Source organism: Candoia aspera, chromosome 2, assembly GCF_035149785.1.
Source record: "Candoia aspera isolate rCanAsp1 chromosome 2, rCanAsp1.hap2, whole genome shotgun sequence".
Lineage (NCBI taxonomy): Eukaryota > Metazoa > Chordata > Lepidosauria > Squamata > Boidae > Candoia > Candoia aspera.
In genome coordinates this window covers 109105480-109125760 of record NC_086154.1, presented here as the reverse complement: position 1 = coordinate 109125760, position 20281 = coordinate 109105480, and the positions used below count along the sequence as shown (strand labels likewise).

The window sequence follows — 20281 nt, the reverse complement described above, 5'->3', positions numbered from 1 at the left end:
CAACATACTGTTGGGTTAGCGTTACTCTTGCTTTACTGAATTAACCCAGTTGGCTGGATTTGCACAGAACACTAAGCCTTAAACTAACAACACAAGCTAGGCTCATATAATACATGATAACTGAAAATCTGGTTGGTTGGTTCATGTTTAAAAATGCCACATAAACACAACTGATACGTAATTCAACCCAACTAGTACAAAACCGATGTTTAGCTGATAACCTAAGACTGAAGTCCAGTATTGAACAATTGATGTTAAACTAGTATTGGCTGGGCTTACGCTTAACTAATCCATGAATTGTTTTTACTATGATTAAGACATTGTGTTCATGCATAACACTTGGCTATAATAAACTGACGTTTACAAACCACAATGGCTGGATCACAATCATGCTAAAACAAAAACCAACCACATGAAGGTTTCATACAATAAATGAACACAGACAATTACTTAGTTTGTGTAGTAATTAGGGTGATTTATTCTTGTAGAGACAAGCATACATTCTATCTCAAAAAAGGCTATCATTGTAAATTTTACTTAATTTAGATTACGTATGTTCACTGGATAGGAGTTGGGGTGGAGGGAGGGGAGACAGATGATACATGCATCATGACATCACACAAATGACAAATATTTGTATTAGATGTCATGATGCAATTACATAATCACATCATCTGCATGGATGTCATGATGCTTGTGTCATTTTGATATCATCGTGACTTAGTACAGTTGCCACTTCCTCCCAACCACAATGCCTAGCTACACCAATTGTATGGGTTGAGACTACTGTATCTCATACCAGCCTGTCCTTGTCAGTAACAAGTGGTAACATGGAATGCAGTGAAGAAACTCATAATGAAGCGACTCTATTCAGGAGATGTTTAGTTGTGACTGTGGATAATTCATTATTGGAGATTGTTTCTGACAACTACCCAATGGCTAAGTAGGAAGGAAAGAGCAGAAGCAATATTCAGAGCACAATGTAAGGGAGAAAGCCTATTTCCATGATTGGCCTCTGCTTGGGAAAATAACAGGGAATTGCTTTGGAGCTATGGATTCTGCACCAGACTTCCCCAGCCCCAGTATCTCCATCCAGGTTGTTGAAAGAATATTTCACAGAAGGCTGTATGCAGAAATCAAGGACAGTTTAGGCACACCCATCACAGTATGTCACTGAAAAGGAGGTCTTGTGCCCCAAACTGTCTTGCAAAACAGCCAGACAAAATTCTCTTCTGGGCTCTTGGCTAGAAGAACGAATGCAAGCGCGCACACGTATACACACAAGTTTTCAAATACTTCACTGATCTGAGCTTGAGATGCTCCTTTTTATGGAAGAAGTCAAGTCTTTGCCCCAAGCTGATGTCCAGGGAAGCTGTCCCAAAGTGTCATGTTTTTCTTGGGCCCTGGTACAGCAGTGAATCCCATAGACAAGGTGGAAGAGCTTTCAAGACAGGAGGTGTACTTTAGCTCCATCAGCAGGTTTTGTGAAATAGAATGTCGCTATCCTGCTGTATTTCTCCTAGTCAATAAAAGCAAAAGCCATGATATGCAAGTATCTGAATGATCAAGGGGACAAAATGTATCAGGAGAAAAAGTTCACAAGTGTGGAAACCTGACTTGGGGCATATCAGATGGCAGTACACCTGTCAGATGGCAATTACTAAGAAGTAAACCAAAGACACTATCAGCAGATATATGAGTTTGCTCAAACAACACATTTAACAACAGAAAGCATGTGCTGGTAATGGATGTTTAAGCCAGGAATGGGCAACCTGGTGTCTTCCAAATGTTCTGGACTTCGGTTGCTATCTGCTATAGGCAAAACTGCCAATGGCAAGGGATTAAACTAAACACCCAGAAGGCAGCAGATTGCTGTGTCTGCACTAAAGTCTTTTTATCCAACCAACAACAGTTCCAATAGCAGCTGAAGACAACAGCTCTTAACAGAGAAGCTGTGGGAAGATAAATGGCAGGTGGACCAAGATAGTTTCTATGCTCCCCAGCACAGCCCTTCTTCCTCAAAACTAAATTCGTCTGCCCATGCTAAGTGCTGTTAAAATCTTTCTTTCTCACACACAGACGCTTTCTACCTGACTCCTCTAAAGACATAAATGCCTCCCATGAAATTAATTTCATTACATTAGGGATCTGAGAAACATTCCATGCATGAACCATTCTATGTATGGAACAGCTGGTTTGGGGTGGTTCATGCCCAAGCCAAAATATGCAGCGTTTGGTCCATATACAGAACAAAATTAGGGTGTTTTGTTCCAGGTACGGATTGAAATGTGGTAGTTCTGGACACAATGTGGTTTGCAGTGGGGAGTAAGAGTGGGAAAAATCCAACATTGACTGTTTTCCTTAATGCTGATACATGGGAACATCAGTTGCAGCAGAAGCTGAGAGAGAAAGGGAAAGTGCTAAGAAGACTGGAGGCAGGTGGAATATGCAGCAGTGGGACATCATTACCAGTGGCTGGCGACAGCCAGGCAAGGAAGGAAGGGAAGATGCTGGGGTTGGGGTCCCAGAAGGATTGGCTTGAAGCCTGTTTCTTCCTGCTGAGATCATCTCAGGGATAAGCAGGCATGCAGGCCAATGTGCTGGTGGCAGGTGGTGGCTGAGGGAAGACAGGGAGAGAGGCAAGGTGCTGGGAAGATGGAGGGAGGGATAGGCCAGTGCATAAGCCACTTGGAAGAGGAGGGAAGAGAGGAGGTTGTGTGTCCTCGCTCCTTAAAATATTTGACGTCCTCGCTCCTTAAAATAATTCTGGGATCCCACAGGTTTTGTTTCAGCTGAAGCTTGCCATAACACAAACATTTTAGGTTTTGTTTCTGCCAAACCACAACTGATCCAAAATGGTTCAGTAGAACCTCCAGAAGACAAAACTTCATTTCATGTTCAAAATAAAACAATGTTTTATGCACTCCTCTATGAGGTATACGATCTAGCTTTGCAGTATAACACAGAAGCTAGAAACTTTTCTATTTAATAGCAGTTCTGTTCAGCTGGATTGTTTATCAGATCACAAAACAGAAAAAAGCCAAGAGATTACAAATGAAACAAAACAGAAATAAAATTAATTAAAAAAAAACAGGAAAATGATAATTCCTGTTTTGGTAGATTCAACCTTACTGGAAAATGTTCTGATATTTGTTTTCCAATTGCAGTATTAGAAAAAGATTATTAATAAAACCAACAATTTAAAAAAATGTAACTCTTAAAATTCTTTAACACAGTGTCCTAATCTGCGGTATAAAGTTGGCACATTTCTTGACTAGTGCCAGTAATCAAGGAACAGTTCCTCTTAATCTATTGAGATCCTTTGTTCAAAAACAATTATTGGTATTCTGTCAAACTGATAATTCAATTCCATTTTTAAGAACAAGGTAACTTACTCTTACACCTTGTGTCAAGAATTGTAGAGAGCATTGTTTGAATTTTAACAAGAAACTATTTCTGGATATGGCATATCATTTCAGTGGACTAAACAGAACTGCCTTAACATGAAATTTGTTGTTAAAAGCTCATCATTTTTAGTTATATGTCACTTTTTCTGAAGCAGATAAATCTTTGAATATCTAAAATTCAGAAGTATTAATAATCTTGATGATCCAAAAGCAATTGTCCAAATACTTTACTTTTATTAAATAAAATTATTAAAATCATTCAATTTTTAACCAATAAATTAAAATAGATATTTGCTAAGAGAGCAAGATGTGAGCCTTGTCTTACTTTAGTTAATTCTTACGTTAAGTTATGGTCTGTTGAAAAAGCTATAGTGCCTAATGACCTGGATCATCCATAATACTAAGACACAAATCATGGTTTACAAGTGGATATAAGTGAGTTCATACACCATGCCAGGCCTAAACAACCCACCTAGTTGCTTAGCTTGATTGGGAACCCAGCCATCTTCACAGCATAAACCTGTTTTATTTCAATCCCCAAACACCTCTTCAGGGTATAAGTGCAGGTCCTTAAAACTGTTAATAAAAACCTAATCTTAGGTTTAGAGTGAGGAATCAGACCACAAAAGACAGCCAGGAAGGAAAATAGAACTGGATTTGTAGATGAAAATATTGGGAATTTTTGATATCAAAAATAATTGCATGCGTTGATTACAGCCTTTATTCTAATGTATATCTATCCCCAGAGAGAATGTTTTTTATCTAGAACTCAACATAGATTCTAAGGGGAAAAAGCTGATGTTAGAATTCTGCTCATCTCTGCTGTAAATCAGAGAACTGTACCAGCAGACCACCATTATGGCTGCATCAACCACATACCTTGATATGTTTCAGAACTTTTTCTGCAGCTCCAGATTCAAGAAGAGTTACAGTACAACCTCCAAAACCGCCACCAGTCATTCTGCTACCATAAACCCCAGGAACTTCCATGGCAGCAGCTACCAGCTCATCTAGTTCTGGACAACTAACTTCATAGTCATCCCTGATGGGAGGAAAAGTGATTTTCAAACAAAAATTAGATTGAAAAACTAATTGTCAATTACTATAAGGAAGGAAGGAAGCTACCCACAAGGGAGAAGGAAAAAAAGGTTAGGAGTTACAGTAGACCTAATCAATATAATGACAGGAATGGGATGCTATTACAAAAGTACCCAATTCTCATCTTGGGATACATTAAAATGTACCACTTGCAACAAATAAACCCTATGTCATTACATATATCCTTGTTGTTGGGATATGGAGAACAATATGATGTGTCAAACTGACTGGTATACTTCCTCTACTTTTAGGAAAAAATGCTCCATGTAGTACAGATATGACTAAGGCTGACAATCTAGTCTACACCTTCTCTGTCTTATTTAAAAATACGTCTCAGTTGACCAAATCCATGATGGGTCCATCTGGTGACACACAGACAACCATAATTAAAAATGTAAGAGGAATAAAAAGCAAGGGCACCAATTCTGTGAAACCAAAGAGATGCAATAGATCCACATTAAGGTGTTCTGATCTTCTGCGGTGGAGTTGATAGCTTCTGTCTACATCCAATCTACACGCCTATAGAAAAATCTACTACATGGAAATCCAAAAATGGCCCTTTGATTCTATAAATGTTGTTTTTTAAAAAAAATACAAAAGGAATAACCCAGACTGTATATCAGCTTTGGATTGTTGCCCTACCGTAAGGAACTGTGGCTCTCCACCATCAGCTGTCCAAACCTCTTATAATCCCTGGCCTCTAGAGCCTCAGCTGCCCTAGCAGTGCGTTCTATCTCTCCAATCACATGCCTGGCTCGCCTGTACATCTCCTTGCTCAGGAGGCCCCTGGACTCTGGAGAGAGAAAAACAAAATGAAGCAAGATTCAAAAATTAGGGCACAAAGGTTGAAAAATTATCCACAAGTGGATACCCAAGTTTTGAGCTTCCAATATGCATTCTGCAGGGAGACCAAAGTGCTTGTTTACAGAGCCATTGTACTACCGGCCCTATTGTATGCCTGTAAAACATGGGCCTTCTACAAACACCACCTCCAACTTCTCGGAAGATTCCATCAATGCTGCCTCTGAAAAATTCTGCAAATTACTTGGGAAGATAGGCGGACTAAAGTTAGTGTATTGGAAGAAGCAGAGACTACCTGCATTGAAACAATGATCATCCAACATCAACTTCGCTGGACCGGCCATGTTGTTTGAATGCCTGATCATCTTCCAAAGCAGCTACTTTACTCCCAACTTAAAAACGGAAAACGGAATATTGGTGGACAGCAAGAGATTTAAAGACGTTCTCAAAGCTAATTTTAAAAAGTTCAATATCAGCACTGAGAACTGGGAAGTCCTAACTCATGAGCGTTTAAATTGGAGGTCAGCCCTTATTAAAGGCACTATGGACTTTGAAGAAGCATGAGTACAGGAGAAAAGGGAGAAGTGAGCCAAGAGGAAGGCACGTCAAGGAAATCCTCACTGTGACTGTCTTCCACCTGGAAATGTACACCTTCATTGTGGGAGGTTGTGCGGATCCAGAATTGGCCTTTACAGCCACTTACAGATCCACCATTAAAATTTTAATCCTGGAAGACAATCTTACTTGGCTACGAGTGATCGCCGACAATGCATTCTGCCACCTCCTGTATGATAGTACAGGTAGTACTCATTTAAAAACTGCCTTGTACGTTGACCTTCGCAGTTAACAACTGATGAATAAGTAACTTTGTGACCAATCCTCCCATTTAAGACCTTCACAGGTCTATAATTAATGGAAAACTGAAGTAAGATCGTCAGCACAGTGTGGTTTCATTTAGGGACTGCTTTGCTTAACGACCAAGTTGATAGTCCCAATTGTGGTAGCTAAATGCGGAGTACCTGCAGGCTCAGTGTCTCAATTGTCTCTCTCTTGCCTATTTCCCTTTGCTCTGGAACAGATGCAAAACTTTCAGATGTTCTGAAGGCTGGAGGCTGTCACTACCCCTTTTCCAAATAATGTTTACCCTCTAAGTCTGTCACACTGGCTTCTCTCAGGCTTGCCTTGCCAAGCAACTTGGCTGCCTCTTCACACTGACGCCGACGTGTGGGATACTCGCTGCCTGCCAAAGTGTGCTGTACATTAGAGTTGGTGATGAGAACAACTAAGTCTGGGTCAGTCAAAGGGACCAGGCGGGTATCCAAGGACCTGGAATAACAAGAAGACACAACTAGATTACATGATATGATGCTGAAGGTGGTTACTGGGTTCAGTTGCTTATTCATAAGAAATTCTGAGAAGAGCTCCGTCCTTATAAACCAAAGTATCCACATAAAACAACTTCACAGATTCAAGGCTTTAAACTTTAAATCTGCACTCTGAATTTTAAAATGTACATGGATTGGATATGTGTTATATTCTAACAATGTCTAATATTCTATAAAAATATTCATACCATCATAAAAGACAGGCTCAATTGAACTGTCAGCATAAAGGACATGGATTTAGCTCTATCCCCAGATTCAGCAACTCACCCAGTGCTTGAGGTAGACGGATTATCTGAATGCCCTATGAAGATTTTTTTCTATGAACATTTTAGAGGAAGATTTTTTTTACAGTACTACATCCTCTCTCTTCTCTTTGAATATTGTTAGCCTAGTTAGATAAGGTAACTGATCTGTGGAGACTTGATTTCGCTTTGTCGATGGAAGAAGTTACAAGAGAACGACTACTGCCACATTCTGACCTGCAGTCTATCAGCAAGGCATGTCCTTCCTTCCCCATCACAGAGATAAATTGGTCCATGATACCGCAAGGCATCATTGCAAAGGTGTGTTCTGCTTTCTGGCACACCAATGCCTTAGTAACTGGATCTCTGTCATCTGTACCAAGGAAGAAAAATATTCACTGACAGATTAGTACTGTACTTTCATACAAAGAAGAGAGGGCAAAATATAAAACCTGGTTCATACATGAAGAAAAGCCAAAATGTGGCTTGCTTGGCTATGGTGTAATGCAGATGTATAAACAGCACAGCCTTCCAGCATTTGTTTTCCAAGACTTGCACCCATCAGAGTGGGCATGGCCAAGAAATTCAGCCCATGTTTTAATGGTTTTGGGAAGGATTAGAATTGTTAAGAGAAAAATGGGTTCCCTTCCAGTTTTCATCCTTTAACCCCACCCAAATTGATCCTGGTTCCACCCAGCTTTGGAGTGTGGTCATCATGCAACACTAAACCCAGTGTGACCCCTTGTAGCAACAGATGTTGTGTACCCTTGGCTTGATGTGTTGTGTGGATTCAGCTATTGTGGTTTGTAAATGCCTTAGAGCAGTGTTTCTCTACCTTGGTAACATGGCTGGCTGGGAATTCTGGGAGTTGAAGTCCACACATCTTCAAATTGTCAAGGTTGAGAAACACTGCCTTAGAGTGTCTACCCAGTAGCTAGATTCTAATTCACCATTCTGTTTCTAACAGTGACCAGGCAGATGCTTGAAAGAGAAAACACCAGAATCTGTCTATCCAGGTCAGTTTTTCTCCATCTAGCCTTGTGTGGTCTTCCCTGAGTGGTAGCAGCTCTTCACATTGGCAGAGTCTTTCCCAACAGTTTGGAGATGTCAGGGGTTGCAACACATCTGTACAAAAGTTCTTCAGCTATTCCAGAACCTCAGCCTCATTTAGCTAACAAGGTCCAAAAAAGTAGTAGAAATTTCAGGTTGAAAAATATACCCCAGACCAGCCTTCCAAAGAGCTACTGCAAAAATTTGGAACTGGTGGATGGCAGCAAGGAAAGGAAGAAAACGTTCTTTGCTTCCATCTCATTGTCTGGATTTTCACTACCCAGCCCCTAGCCTTCCCCAGGATGGGTAGTCTCCAGATGTGTCATCTTCCCTCTCAGGATTCTCAGCAATGCTGGATGTGTTGAAACCAGGTTTATTTGTTCTAATATTTTTCTATTCTAAGGATAAATAAATATAATTTAAACATTACTGTTGGCACCCTAAACTGTTAAGTGTTCTTATATTTTCTCTCCTTTAAGTTCTTTTCCTGGTAGGCTAAGGTCCTGGGTTTGGGAGATAAATCATTATATTCTCTCTCTCATTTACTCAGATTAGTTGATTAAAACATTAACAATAACCCTGAATTAACAAAAAAAAACACAGGAGATAAATAAAAAGATACAAAAACCAAAATGCACCCTCTCTGTTTAAAGAATGACTGCTTAGTTTGTCACAAGAGCTTGTCTTTTTTTTCTCCTATATAATGGTTATTCTTTGTTCCTTCTTTCCCCTCATTTTAACCTGCCCCACCATCAACTGCCTCTCTCTTCTTTTAATCCTTCCTTCTCCAGGTTCCCTTCCTTTTCTTCCTGCCTTCCTTATAAAGATGTGTCCAGTTAATACTTCACTTGCTTTAAGGAGAACGCAGGTAATCTACGTTTCATCCCAGGCAACGACTACACGGGACTCAGAAATTCCGACTCTTACCGGGAGAGAGCTGCTGCAGGAAGGTGTACACAGCCACTTCTAAGGAGGCTGAACTTGAGAGACCACCACCTACTGGCACATTACTCTCTATCACAACATCAAAGCCTGGGAGAGGGCCAGCTACAGTAAAACAGAACAGCAGCACAGGGAGAAAACAGCATAATTCAAGGCAAGTTCAGCAAACCATCTGTAATTTAACAAACCCACTATCCTGAAATGCATCATGTTTAACTAAAACTCTGTCACACTTTGGGAAAGATGTTGTGCTGAAGTAAAGGGCTATACTTCTTTGAAGAGGTCAAAGTCACAATGGCTGGGATTGCCTATCAGATTGTTATCTCAGCTTTGTGTGTGACGGGAACCCTCCTAATGGGTTATATTCCAACTATGGCTCAGCACCCAGTCAGAAAGATTTAGCAGGAAAATCTTCCTTAAGCCCTGCTCAGAGTACCTATCAAAATTTAGGTTCACATTTCTGTTAACTCTCTGCACTTTTCACTGTGATATTCCATGCAATTACTATAGTGAAGATTGGATTTTGAACTTGACCATGAGGGGTCACTTACATAATGGATTGTGACTTCCATCCTATGTGAGGGGATGCGGAATATCTGCATCTCTCTACTAAGTAATGTTATATTACAGTTTTTCCTCCTCTCATTCCTGCCAGACAGGGGTGTCTGCAGAGGGAGGGTGTCACTTGAGAAAGAGCAGAGCTTCGACTGCATGGTTGTAGCTGCGGTCTAGACTTTCTTTACCCCCTTCTTAGGGATGGCCAACTCCCAAACCATGTAGTGACCTCAATCTCTTACTGATTTTGGATCTTACCTTTATAATGCTGGATAACTCCTTTTACATAATTAGCCCAGCGAGGTTCTCCAGGTTTCAAGGAACCACCCTCCCTTGGAACTGGAAACTGCACAGTTTTAGGCTCTTCAGCTTCCTCTGAAGTTGTAGTTATGGATATGATTCCATCTTCCCTTGGACTCCCAACCACTACTGTTCTCATCTGTATGGCCTGAAGGAAGAGAGTACTGTACAGGGTAGCAGTGGAAAATCAACTGGTCTTCCAGCAGTTGCTCAACTACAACTCCCACTGCCCCTCATCACTGGCAGGGATTGCTAAGGATTGTGGTTCTGCAACACCTGGAGTACAATAGGTATGGCAGGCCTGCTGTAACTGAATACAAAAGGTGGACAAGGTTTCTGAAAGACATTTTCTGCATGGCATATTCTCCCTATAAGTGGAAAGGAGCACAAGAATGAATAGAAATGAGGATGAAGAATATGCATATAGATACAGAAGCAGAAGAATAACTTTTCTTGTGGTCTTTAATTTGGTCACTAAGAATCATTATTGAATGGAGAAAGTTCTTTGATTCATAAGGATTTCTCAAATAGTCATTAGATACTTTGGATATGCCTATTAACTGATTTGCATGAAAACATGTTTCCTAAAAGACACAATTGCTGGCTTCACACATCATGACTGGCTAATCTGTAGCTTGATGTTGTGTAAACCCAGCCAGAGTGATGAGTCTGGGGTTCAATGTGTTCCATGAATCAAGGCAACTGGGTTAATTTAGTAAACTACTGTTGGTAAACTATGGCTCAGCATGTTGATAAGCTAAAACTTTTTCAAACATTATTGATACTATTATTGCAAAATGGTTTCCTGCTCCACCTACCAGGGATCCTCAGATCAGAGCTGCAGAAACTGGCAGGGAAATGGGTTTGGAGAGGCAGGGGAAATCCTATAGCACCCAAACAGAAGTTTGTTTCCATCAAACTGGATGGAGTCTGTTATTAATCATTCATATATTCATAAATTGCCAACACTACACAGGATACTTTGTAGAGTACAAAGGAATAGGTGGTTTACAATTTAAAATTAAACCCAGTGCAGAAACAGAGAAGGAATATGCAATTACTTCATTTGCACTTATTTAGGATCCAGATGAGATTTTTGGATCCAGTGTGGATTATGGACATTGTAGTTCAATAGGCCTAGTGGGCTGAAGTAGGTGGCATCCCACAAGAAGTTCTGGGAAGTACTGCTAAGCAGATGGGCCACAAAGGCAGAAAGGGTGGAGCCTCTTTAGGAAGCATACTATCAGTTAGGGGAGGGTAGTGAAGCAAGGACGATAGACACAGATACTTTGGGATTTCAGAGTGATCTTTTAAAGGTAAAGGTAAAGGTTTCCCTTGACGTAAAGTCCAGTCGTGTCCGACTCTAGGGGGCGGTGCTCATCTCCGTTTCTAAGCCTTGGAGCCGGCGTTGTCATAGACACTTCCGGGTCATGTGGCCAGCATGACGACTCGGAACGCCATTACCTTCCCGCCAAAGCGGTACCTATTGATCTACTCACATTTGCATGTTTTCGAACTGCTAGGTGAGCAGGAGCTGGGACGAGCAACGGGAGCTCACCCCGCCGCGCGGTTTCGAACCGCCGACCTTCCGATCGGCAGCTCAGCGGTTTAACCCGCAGCGCCACATTAATTCAGGCATTCAAAGTCAGCTGTCCCTTTAACTTCTAAAGGGGGAGTGTGTCTTAAGAACCATGTGCAGATGCAAACAGATTCAGTAAAGGAGAGAAAAAGAAATATAGCATATTCACCAATAGCAAACTGAACTAACTACATTTTAATAGAGTGTGTGCTGTGCAAACCCAGCCCCAGTGGTTAACTCAGTGTGTTGCACACATGAAGTTTTTGTAGTTATTTCAAGAATTAAGTTCAGTGAATCATATCTTAGGGTGTTGTCAGAAGAGCATTTTCACACTCAGGGAACTTTGTTTCTTGCTAAATTTCTAGGGGTATTTCTTCATCCACTAAAAATTTTGCAACAGGAAAACAATACTGTATGTTTAGACATAAAATTCAACTTTTCAAGGAACAATTTGCCTTTGAATTCATTATTTTACTATGTCCAGTGAAATAAGGGTAACTTGAAAAAAATAGCTTCACATTTTCTGTTCTGTGACAGTTATTTTGTGAACATTTAATTCCATGTTCGTGCAATCCAACCAGGCTTAACTCTGCTGGAAGTGGAAGAGATCAGAAATATTTCTGAGTGAGCCAATCAAATAACCTCAGTCGTTTGTCTTCAGCAGTTTTGCCTACCACTGACAAAAAGTAATCTCTGTAAATACCGGCATTCCCATACAGTATACAGGAAGAATATTAGTATCTTAATGGCAGAAACGGCCTTATTATTCTCCTCCTCTACATCGATGAAGTCAACAAAAAGAAGGACTTTCACTAGGTGTCTCTGGGAAATGCCCATATAATTGGAAGAAGCACAGCCGCAGTTATCTGATTTTTCTGCATGGCATTGCTTCCTTACCATAGGCAGCACGAAACCTTGATTGTAATCCGTGTGCTCTCCGATTAAATTCACCCTTCCGGGCGCCGACACTGCAATCTTAGGATCTTCCCCTCCATAAACCCTCTTGTACACTTCCCGAGCGGCTGCCAGAAGCGACCCCACCGCGTTGGATTCTCTCCGTTTTTCCATGATCCCGATCCGCTTCCAAGTTGCAGCCTCGAAAGCTAAAACTGGCGTTCCAGGAAAGAGCGGACCGGAGACCTGCACAGACCCACGACTCCCCTCAATACAGCATCCGCGTTCTGAGCAAGGCCCGCCTCCTCGGGCGTCCCGCTCCGGAAGATGGTGCTGGAACTCCGCCCCCTCAGCTCCTTGAGTGTCCTCTAGGGGTCGCTGGTTCGACTTCAAATTCTGCGTCCGCTCTCCGGCAGGCTTTTCCTGGGTTTCTTTCATACCGGCGGATAAATACTTTCTCTGCGCTTTTCATCCCAGCTGCAAAGCGGTGGCCTGGTTTTGAGAGGGACGAAACGGCAAGTCCATCAAAAAAAAAAAGCTTTACTGTAGTTTGCCTCAGTAATGTTATTATTTCTAAGTTAAAGTTATTTGAAGGGTGGAGCATAAATAAACAGAAGCCTAAAGAAAAGCAAACAAAAACCACTCCTACCAATCACTAACCAACTAACAGTAATATATTCGACTCCTCAAAGTTCAAGTTTACTACCTAATATCCTGAATGGAAAATGCTTCAGATTTGCAAAGCCATTTGATGTATGTGCTATTAAATCAGTATTAGTTAAATCAGTATTTTAGCAACCACATAGACAGACCTTCTCCAGGATTATCTGTCCTCAAACTGGCCCTTTAGGTCTCCCAATAGGGCACCAATGTCACTGAGTCCACTCACCTTGCTGCTGGTTGTCCTCCTGTTTCCTTCCTGCTTCCCATCATAAGGGACTTCTGAAGGGAGTCAGATCTTTCTATAATGCGTCCAAAATATGATAATTTGAGCCTGGTAATTTGTGCCTCAAATGGGAACTCTGGATTGATTTGTTTTATGATCCATTTGTTTGTTTTCTTTTCTATCCATGGTATTATCAAATGTTTTTTCTAATACCAAAGTTCAAAACTTTATGTTCTTGTAGGACAAGCTCATGTTATTATTTTCTAAGGTATCTTGGATGTTGACATTCCTAATATATAGAATTTCAGTATACTTCTTCCATCTTTGTTTGATCTTGAATAAGTTATTGTCTGTTTATTGGTGTTCTTTCACTTACCAGTTTGAGGCTGGAACCTCCTTCTGAATTTGGAGATCTTTTGGAAGATTTTCCCTGTTTTTCCATGTCTGTTTCCATCTTCCATGTCTTTACAGATGTTATGATACTGCTTTTTGTCTATTCTAACAGATTTCTGAAATGTATTTATTTAAAATATTTACACAGCCAGCCATCTTATAAAATATAATCCTGGGGAGTTAACAACAACAACATAGAAAATAAAGCAAGAACTACAGAGAATTAAAACCATCACACACAACCAAGGTGCCATAGTCCTCACAAGCCAAATATACTGTACATGTGCTAGGCTCAACTCACAAATGCATTTGAAGAAAGAGAACACTTGTGAAGTAGGAAACAGTTTGATTACACTCAGTAGTTAGGTTAGATGCCTGGTTAATCTTCTGCAGAATTGTTATCACTATGAAGGAAAACCTGCCAAACTTGGCAGGCAACTTATGCTGTCTACGTGGCAGTTGGCACTCTGAGGGGTTTCCAGACCAGTGGCCTCCTCCCTGTAGTTCTCAAGCCTTGTTCCTTTCTAGAGCTGTGACCATTGATTGAAAACAGCTAGCCTGAAATAGAGCTGTACTTCAAAACTACCCAGACAGGGAAGGTGTTTAACAAGAATACTAACCACACATCATGAAGAAGATGTATGATGATGGGAAATGGCCCCTGAATTCTTTATTGTAAAGAGTTCTAGTGAAGTTTGACTTCTGCTGACCTCATCGACATGCCCGTGTAGTTTTCTTAACAACAGTAAGATTTACCATTGCCATCTTCAAGGATATTTCCTCCACTTCCCATTCTGCCTTACAACCAGAGCCAGCTTTACGCTAAGGCTGAGTAGGCACTGGCTTAAGGTGCCAATGCTTAGGGGGTGCCAATGTTGCCCTTCCTTCTGAATCATTCTAAAAATGCAAATCTTTGCCTTTTGGTGGAAGGTGGCACCATCAATCAATGTGGCTTAGGGGCGCCATAGACCCTTCAGCCAGCCCTGAATTTCCTGGTGGTTTCCCATCCAAGTATTAGCTAGGCATTCTGGTCCAGGTTGGACCTTGTTTAGCTTTCGAAATGAGCCAAGGTTGATTAATAAGGCCTGCCACTTGGCTGTGCCCCTCGCCTCAGCGAAAGCCATTGGGAGCGAGTTCGGTACAGTATTAAGGAAACCCCACTGAACAACTCCTGATTCCTGGAGACCTGTGGCGGGACTAAACATCAGCGTCGAACATACGTGAAAGGGACGGGGAGAACAACTAGGTATCTCGGAAGGTCCAACGAAATTAATCATAACCAGAAGGGATACACCCTGAACTTTTCAGCTTATTTTCATCCCTCTCTCAACCCAGGCAAGTTCGATTGGGCCGGCCCAAAGGCAGCTTCCTTTTTCTTTTTCTCCCCCTGTCACCGAAGAAATGGTACCTTCCAGATTTCTGCCTGCCGCCTGGTGTTTGAGGAAGAGAGTCGGTCGCGGACGGTTTCCACCGGGTGGAGGCGCGAGCGGCGGCTGTGTTCGGGGCGCTGCGCTGCGCTGCGCTGAGCCGGAGGCTGGGGAAGGCAGAGCAGGGCAGAGCGGAGCAGCATGAGTGGTAAAGAGCCGCTCCTGGGCGCTCTGAAAGGTGAGCGGGATAGAGAGACTTGTGACGAGTAATGCGAGGGGGTGTTTGAAGCGAAGTGTTGGAGAGAGCCGAGCTGCCATCCCTCAGACAGACGAGATGGCTCGTAGCGTTGGGGGCTTGGAGACCGTGACCCTGATTGTCACCCAGTTGTCATGGAGAGGAAATGCGCTGTAGAGATGTCAGGCGGAAGGAATTGGTTCTTTGCTAGAGCATTAGTATTTCCCAACCTGACACGTGTACTCTGCTCCCCACGTTCAAGTGATTTCAGAAGAACTCTCCTCTCATTTGTGGCAGTATTTAGGACTGGATTTCTAGGGCATGAAATCAGGAAACTGGTCACCAGAAGTCCAAGCAAGGTGTGCAGGATAAATGCTGGGGTTGGGACATTTTACAGTCAATTCCAGGGCTCCCCGCAATAACAAGTGCACCCAGTCATGAAAACCTGATAAGATCATGGTAAAGGGACAGGTGTCATTCATACTTGGGAACACATGGGAGAGAACTTCATTTCATGTTTGTTACTACTTTGTTACTACTGTGTAGGCATGCAGGCAAGATACATACCCAACTTTGAGCTTTGTCACCTCCAGCATCCTTGGCTAAAAATATTTTTAGTTCTCATATTGAGTTACTTCATTTAATGCCCTGTCCACAGCTGTAGCCATCTTTGATGCCCAAGGAAAAAGGTGTGTGTGTGGAGTAACTAAGAGTAATTTCTTATTGCTGTCTTCATGTCATCCTCTACTTGTTTTAGTGCTATTTCCTGCTGGAGGTTGATGACCATCACTATGAAACTAAGGGATTGTATTTTTGCCAAGCCATGAACATGGATTTTTCAGCCAAAATCTGTGTCTTTCTGTCTAGATAATTAAATGGCACTGTTTATTGGCATAGCCCACAAAGAAAAGTGTGCAAGTACGGAAGTTCTCACCACTCCTTTTCTGTAGAGGGAAAGGAAAGAACTGCAGTACAAAGGTCTACTCAAATATGTGAAATGTGAAAGGTCCCCTGTGCAAGCACCGAGTCATGTCTGACTCTTTGGGGGGACGCTGTTTTCGCAATGTTTTCTTGGCAGACTATAGTGGGGTGGTTTGCCATTGCCTTCCCCAGTCATCACCTTCCCCAGCAAACTGGGTGCTCATTTCACCGACCTCAGAAGGATGGAAGGCTGAGTCGACCTGAGCTGGCTACCTGAGCCGGCTACCCGAGAATCCCGCTTCTGCTGGGATTGAACTCAGGTTGTGGGGAGAGTTTCAGTTGCAATACTGCTGCCTACCACTTAGTGCTATATGAGGCTCAGTATAAACTCAAATATAAACTCTCTTATATTCTATAAGATTTCTTCAAAAATAAATCCGATAGGATTGTACCCTAAGTATGCAAACAAACAGGATGAAATATTTTTTCCTAACAGCACTATGTTCTATTATTTTTTTTCAAATCACACTAGTATAAAGGGGTTTGCAGTGATATAACACTGACTTTTCTAAGGTCTGAAATCACATGAAGCTAACAATTTAATTTCCTATCAATATCTTATAAGAAATGTCAAGAAACCATTGCTAGACCCTACTGTACTGGATAATTTTCGTCCAGTCTCCCACCTCCCCTTTTTGGGGAAGGTGGTTGAGAAAGTGGTGGCATTATAGCTCCAGAGAGTTCTGGAGGAAACAGATTATCTAGACCCCTTTCAATCAGGTTTCAGGCCTGAATATGGGACAGAAATGGCATTGGTCGCACCTATGGATGATCTTTGGCGGGAGCGGGATGTGGGTAGTGCATCCATCCTCGCTTTCCTTGATCTCTCAGTGGCGTTCAATACCATCGACCATGGTATCCTTTCAGGTTGGCTCAGGGAGTTGGGGGTGGGCGGTGTGGTTCTGCCCTGGATCACCTCCTTCCTCCAGGCCCGGTCCCAGTCGGTGGTGATAGTGGGGGAGAGATCCAACCCTCGACCTCTCCTTTGTGGGGTGCCGCAGGGTTCGGTCCTCTCTCCTCTCCTATTTAACATCTACATGAAATCGCTGGGCAAGATCATCCATCACCATGGGATGAGGTATCGTCAGTATGCTGATGATACTCAACTGTATATCTCCATCCCAGGTGAAGTAAGTGATGCTGTGACCACCCTCTCTGAGTGTCTGGGGGCTGTGGGGGTCTGGATGGGGAACAACAAGCTTTGGCTGAACCCTGGTAAGACGGAGTGGCTGTGGGTTAAGGGCTCTGCCGTATCCGGGATTTTCTCATCTTTAGTTCTGGATGGGGTTGCACTGCCCCAGACAGACCGGTGCATAACTTGGGGGTCCTTGTGGACTCACGGCTCCTGCTCGAAGAGCAGGTGGCAGCCGTAGCCAGAAGGGCCTTTGCACAACTGCGTGTTGTGCACCAGTTACGCCCTTTCCTGGATTGGGAGGCCCTTCGGACAGTCACTCATGCCCTTGTTATCTCCCATATAGACTATTGCAATGCGCTCTACATGGGGCTACCCTTGAAGAGTATCCGGAAGCTTCAGCTGGTCCAGAATGCGGCCACGCGGGCTATTTTTGTTGCCCCTAGAAGGGTGCATATAACACCTTTGCTTTGCGAGCTGCACTCGATACCAGTTTGCTTCCGGGTCCAATTCAAGGTGTTGGTTATCACCTTTAAAGCCCTACATGGCATAGGACCGGGTTACCTAAAGGACCGCCTCTTCCCTGCTTCATCAGCCCGTCCCACCCGGTCATGCAGAGAGGGCATGCTGCGACCCTGTCTGCAAGAGAATTCCATCTGGCGGGGTCCAGGAGGCAGGCCTTCTGTGCAGTGGTGCCCGCCCTTTGGAATATCTTGCCCCCGGAGATGAGATTAGTCCCATCACTCCTAGCGTTCCAGAGGGAATTGAAGACCTGGCTCTGCCATCGGGCTTGGGGCAGGGAGGAGAATAATCATACTTGGGGTTGGCTAGTGCCTTGAAGTGCCCCTCCTACGCAAGGACTGAATGAGACCATTGCCATCGGGATTTTATTACACTTGGTAGTTTTTAAAATTGTTTTTAGTCTATATTTTATATTGGAATTTTATTGTATAGTTATTGTTTTATGCTGTAAACCGCCCAGAGTCCCTCCATTTGGAGAAGATGGGTGGTGACAAATCTGATAAATAAATAAATAAAATGTATGCAGTACTATCATGAAAATCACTACATCTTAAGGTTCTGTAATGTCTCTTACTTGTATGAACAGTGTGTATAATTATGTCTGGCTTTTATCTCAAGACATGAAAGCTTCATAGATTACAGATCTCCCCATATACCTATACTATTGTTTTGCAGTGACAAACTAGGGATTCTTAAAAATGATGACTTTAATTGTAAGATACTTCTTCCTCATGCAATGATTTGCACTATGGTGGCTTCCTTATCATTTTTCTTTAAACTAGTTTTACGTGCCCCTACCTGGGAGTAAACCACATGGAATGGAGTGGGACTTACTTCAGTAGACATGCAGGGATGTTATTGTTATTTTTATTCCTTTGGCTGCATTCACATAACACACTAACTCGTGCTTTTGAACCATGGTTTACTGAATTAAACTGTTGTCTGACTTTACAGAACACAAACTATGAACTTTGTATGAACCACAGGTTCATACAAAACACTGAGCTACAGTCTAGCCCAGGTGGTTCTCAGTGGGTAGTATGTGTCCCACTGGTGGGACTTAGAAGTAAACAAGTGGGCCACAGGGTAAGTAACTTTACACCATTAAAATGTACAGGAAATGATCAGTTAACAATTGTGCCTGAAGGTATGTAAATAGGGGTGGTAGTGGATAAAGTGGGCTTTATCATTAGCAGCAGAGAATTAGGCTTCTGTGTTTCTCTGCTACCGTCTAGTGATTGTCCAGATTTTGGCAGCCTGGATGTGATAGCCCTAAATAACCACATCTACCACATAGTACCATGCTGAACATTTTGGAGGAAGAGTGAGATAATTGCTGTATGATAAAATATTCAAATAGGCACACAGTCACCATCCTTACTTGATAGGTAGAGGGAAAGGTACAAAGAATCTGTTATACTGTTATTCCATTTAGTAAAAAAACAAAACAAAACATTGTGGCAGGAGAAAATCTTTTCCAAGATAGTCTGTGGGCTTGATGGGTGGAGCACGCACTCAAAGGAACAGTCAATATTTGCAGAACCAGGCCCATGGTTGATGACTTTTGTTGCATGAATACTTATTTATATTAAATACTTCTTTCCTGCCTTTGTGGGCCCAAAGTAGCAAAAGGGTTTACAGACACAGTGGATACCATCGATTAGTCTTTGTGTGCAAATCCTGTCAAAAGGAGAGAGAGCTGCTTTTAGAACGTTTCCAGTGGATGTGCTCCTTACTAATGAAATTAAAGCAGAAAGAAGGAAGGAAGTGAAATCCTATACCTGTTTCCTCAGAAAAATTAAGCCTTATTGAATATAATGAGAATCGCTTCTATGTAGCCCATAATACACTACAACTTAAATAGACAAACCACTCGATTTGTGTTGTTCGTTCCAGTGTGCTCCAAGCCAACAAAGTCAAGTTTGCAATTGGAAACTCCGAATTCTTTCTTAAGAATAAACATATGGCTGCTTGACCTGCTGCGTGTTGTAATTTATTCCCAAGTAAACTTGCTGTTCCTAGCTTACAGTGCCTAAATTGCAGTTTGCGGGTAACGTGACATTTCTGCACCATATCACCTGTAAAATTGCTATTAAAAAGCACTAAACTTTCAGTCAGGGTTAAGAGGTCTCTTTTTTCCCCCAGTGTTAGAGTTCAGTGAAGCCATTACATTCAAGAGAAAGAATGGGGTTTTTAAATAATCAAGATAATGTATTGACATTTTTACTCTGTAAAATGAGCAGTCGGGTTTGTCCTCAAAGTTTGTATTTTATTTTCAAAAAGTGATTTTGCCTAGGGCTATTTTAACTCCTCTTATTGCAGCCTGGATTTGAAATGCAACGTTATAAATTCTGTTTTCTTGCAGTGTGCATTCTCAACTTTCAGGGAAGCAGCAGTCCTTACACAGATACCTGTCCGCATTTACGATCTTTTTGTGAGATCCTGGAAATGATTCTCCGGAAAGGATTAAAACGTGAATAACTTTTTCTGCTCTGTAGCTTAATGTTGGGAA

At 42.1% G+C, this 20281-nt stretch overlaps 2 protein-coding genes across 3 annotated transcripts in view; one reads left to right on the top strand and one right to left on the bottom strand.

Annotated features, from left to right (window-relative positions):
• Positions 1–334: 334 nt before the first annotated feature.
• GALK1 (galactokinase 1) lies at positions 335–12769 on the bottom strand. Its single transcript, XM_063293082.1, has 8 exons — positions 12257–12769; positions 9739–9928; positions 8911–9030; positions 7171–7306; positions 6451–6632; positions 5148–5298; positions 4287–4449; positions 335–1519 (listed from the first exon to the last, which is right to left on the bottom strand). Exons 1-8 carry the CDS (start codon positions 12689–12691, stop codon positions 1445–1447), a joined length of 1452 nt encoding a protein of 483 aa, XP_063149152.1. The 5' UTR covers positions 12692–12769; the 3' UTR covers positions 335–1444.
• A 2238-nt stretch (positions 12770–15007) lies between these two features.
• LOC134490189 (uncharacterized) overlaps positions 15008–20281 on the top strand; it is a 31066-nt gene continuing 25792 nt past the window's right edge. For both annotated transcript variants that reach the window (XM_063293080.1, XM_063293081.1), the window contains exons 1-2: positions 15008–15137; positions 20135–20242. In XM_063293080.1, coding sequence (XP_063149150.1) covers positions 15101–15137; positions 20135–20242 — 145 coding nt within the window. In that variant the 5' untranslated portion in view covers positions 15008–15100. The remainder of the gene's footprint in view (positions 15138–20134; positions 20243–20281) is intronic.

Bases quoted from the DNA above. Each gene is read 5' to 3' on its own strand.
- GALK1 (XM_063293082.1), bottom strand. From the start codon at position 12,691: ATGAAAGAAACCCAGGAAAAGCCTGCCGGAGAGCGGACGCAGAATTTG. The intron at 5,299-6,450 runs GTAAACATTATT...TTCTCTCTCCAG, and splicing joins CAGTGTGACAGACTTAGAGG to AGTCCAGGGGCCTCCTGAGC. The intron at 4,450-5,147 runs GTAGGGCAACAA...TCCTCCCATCAG, and splicing joins GAGAGCCACAGTTCCTTACG to GGATGACTATGAAGTTAGTT.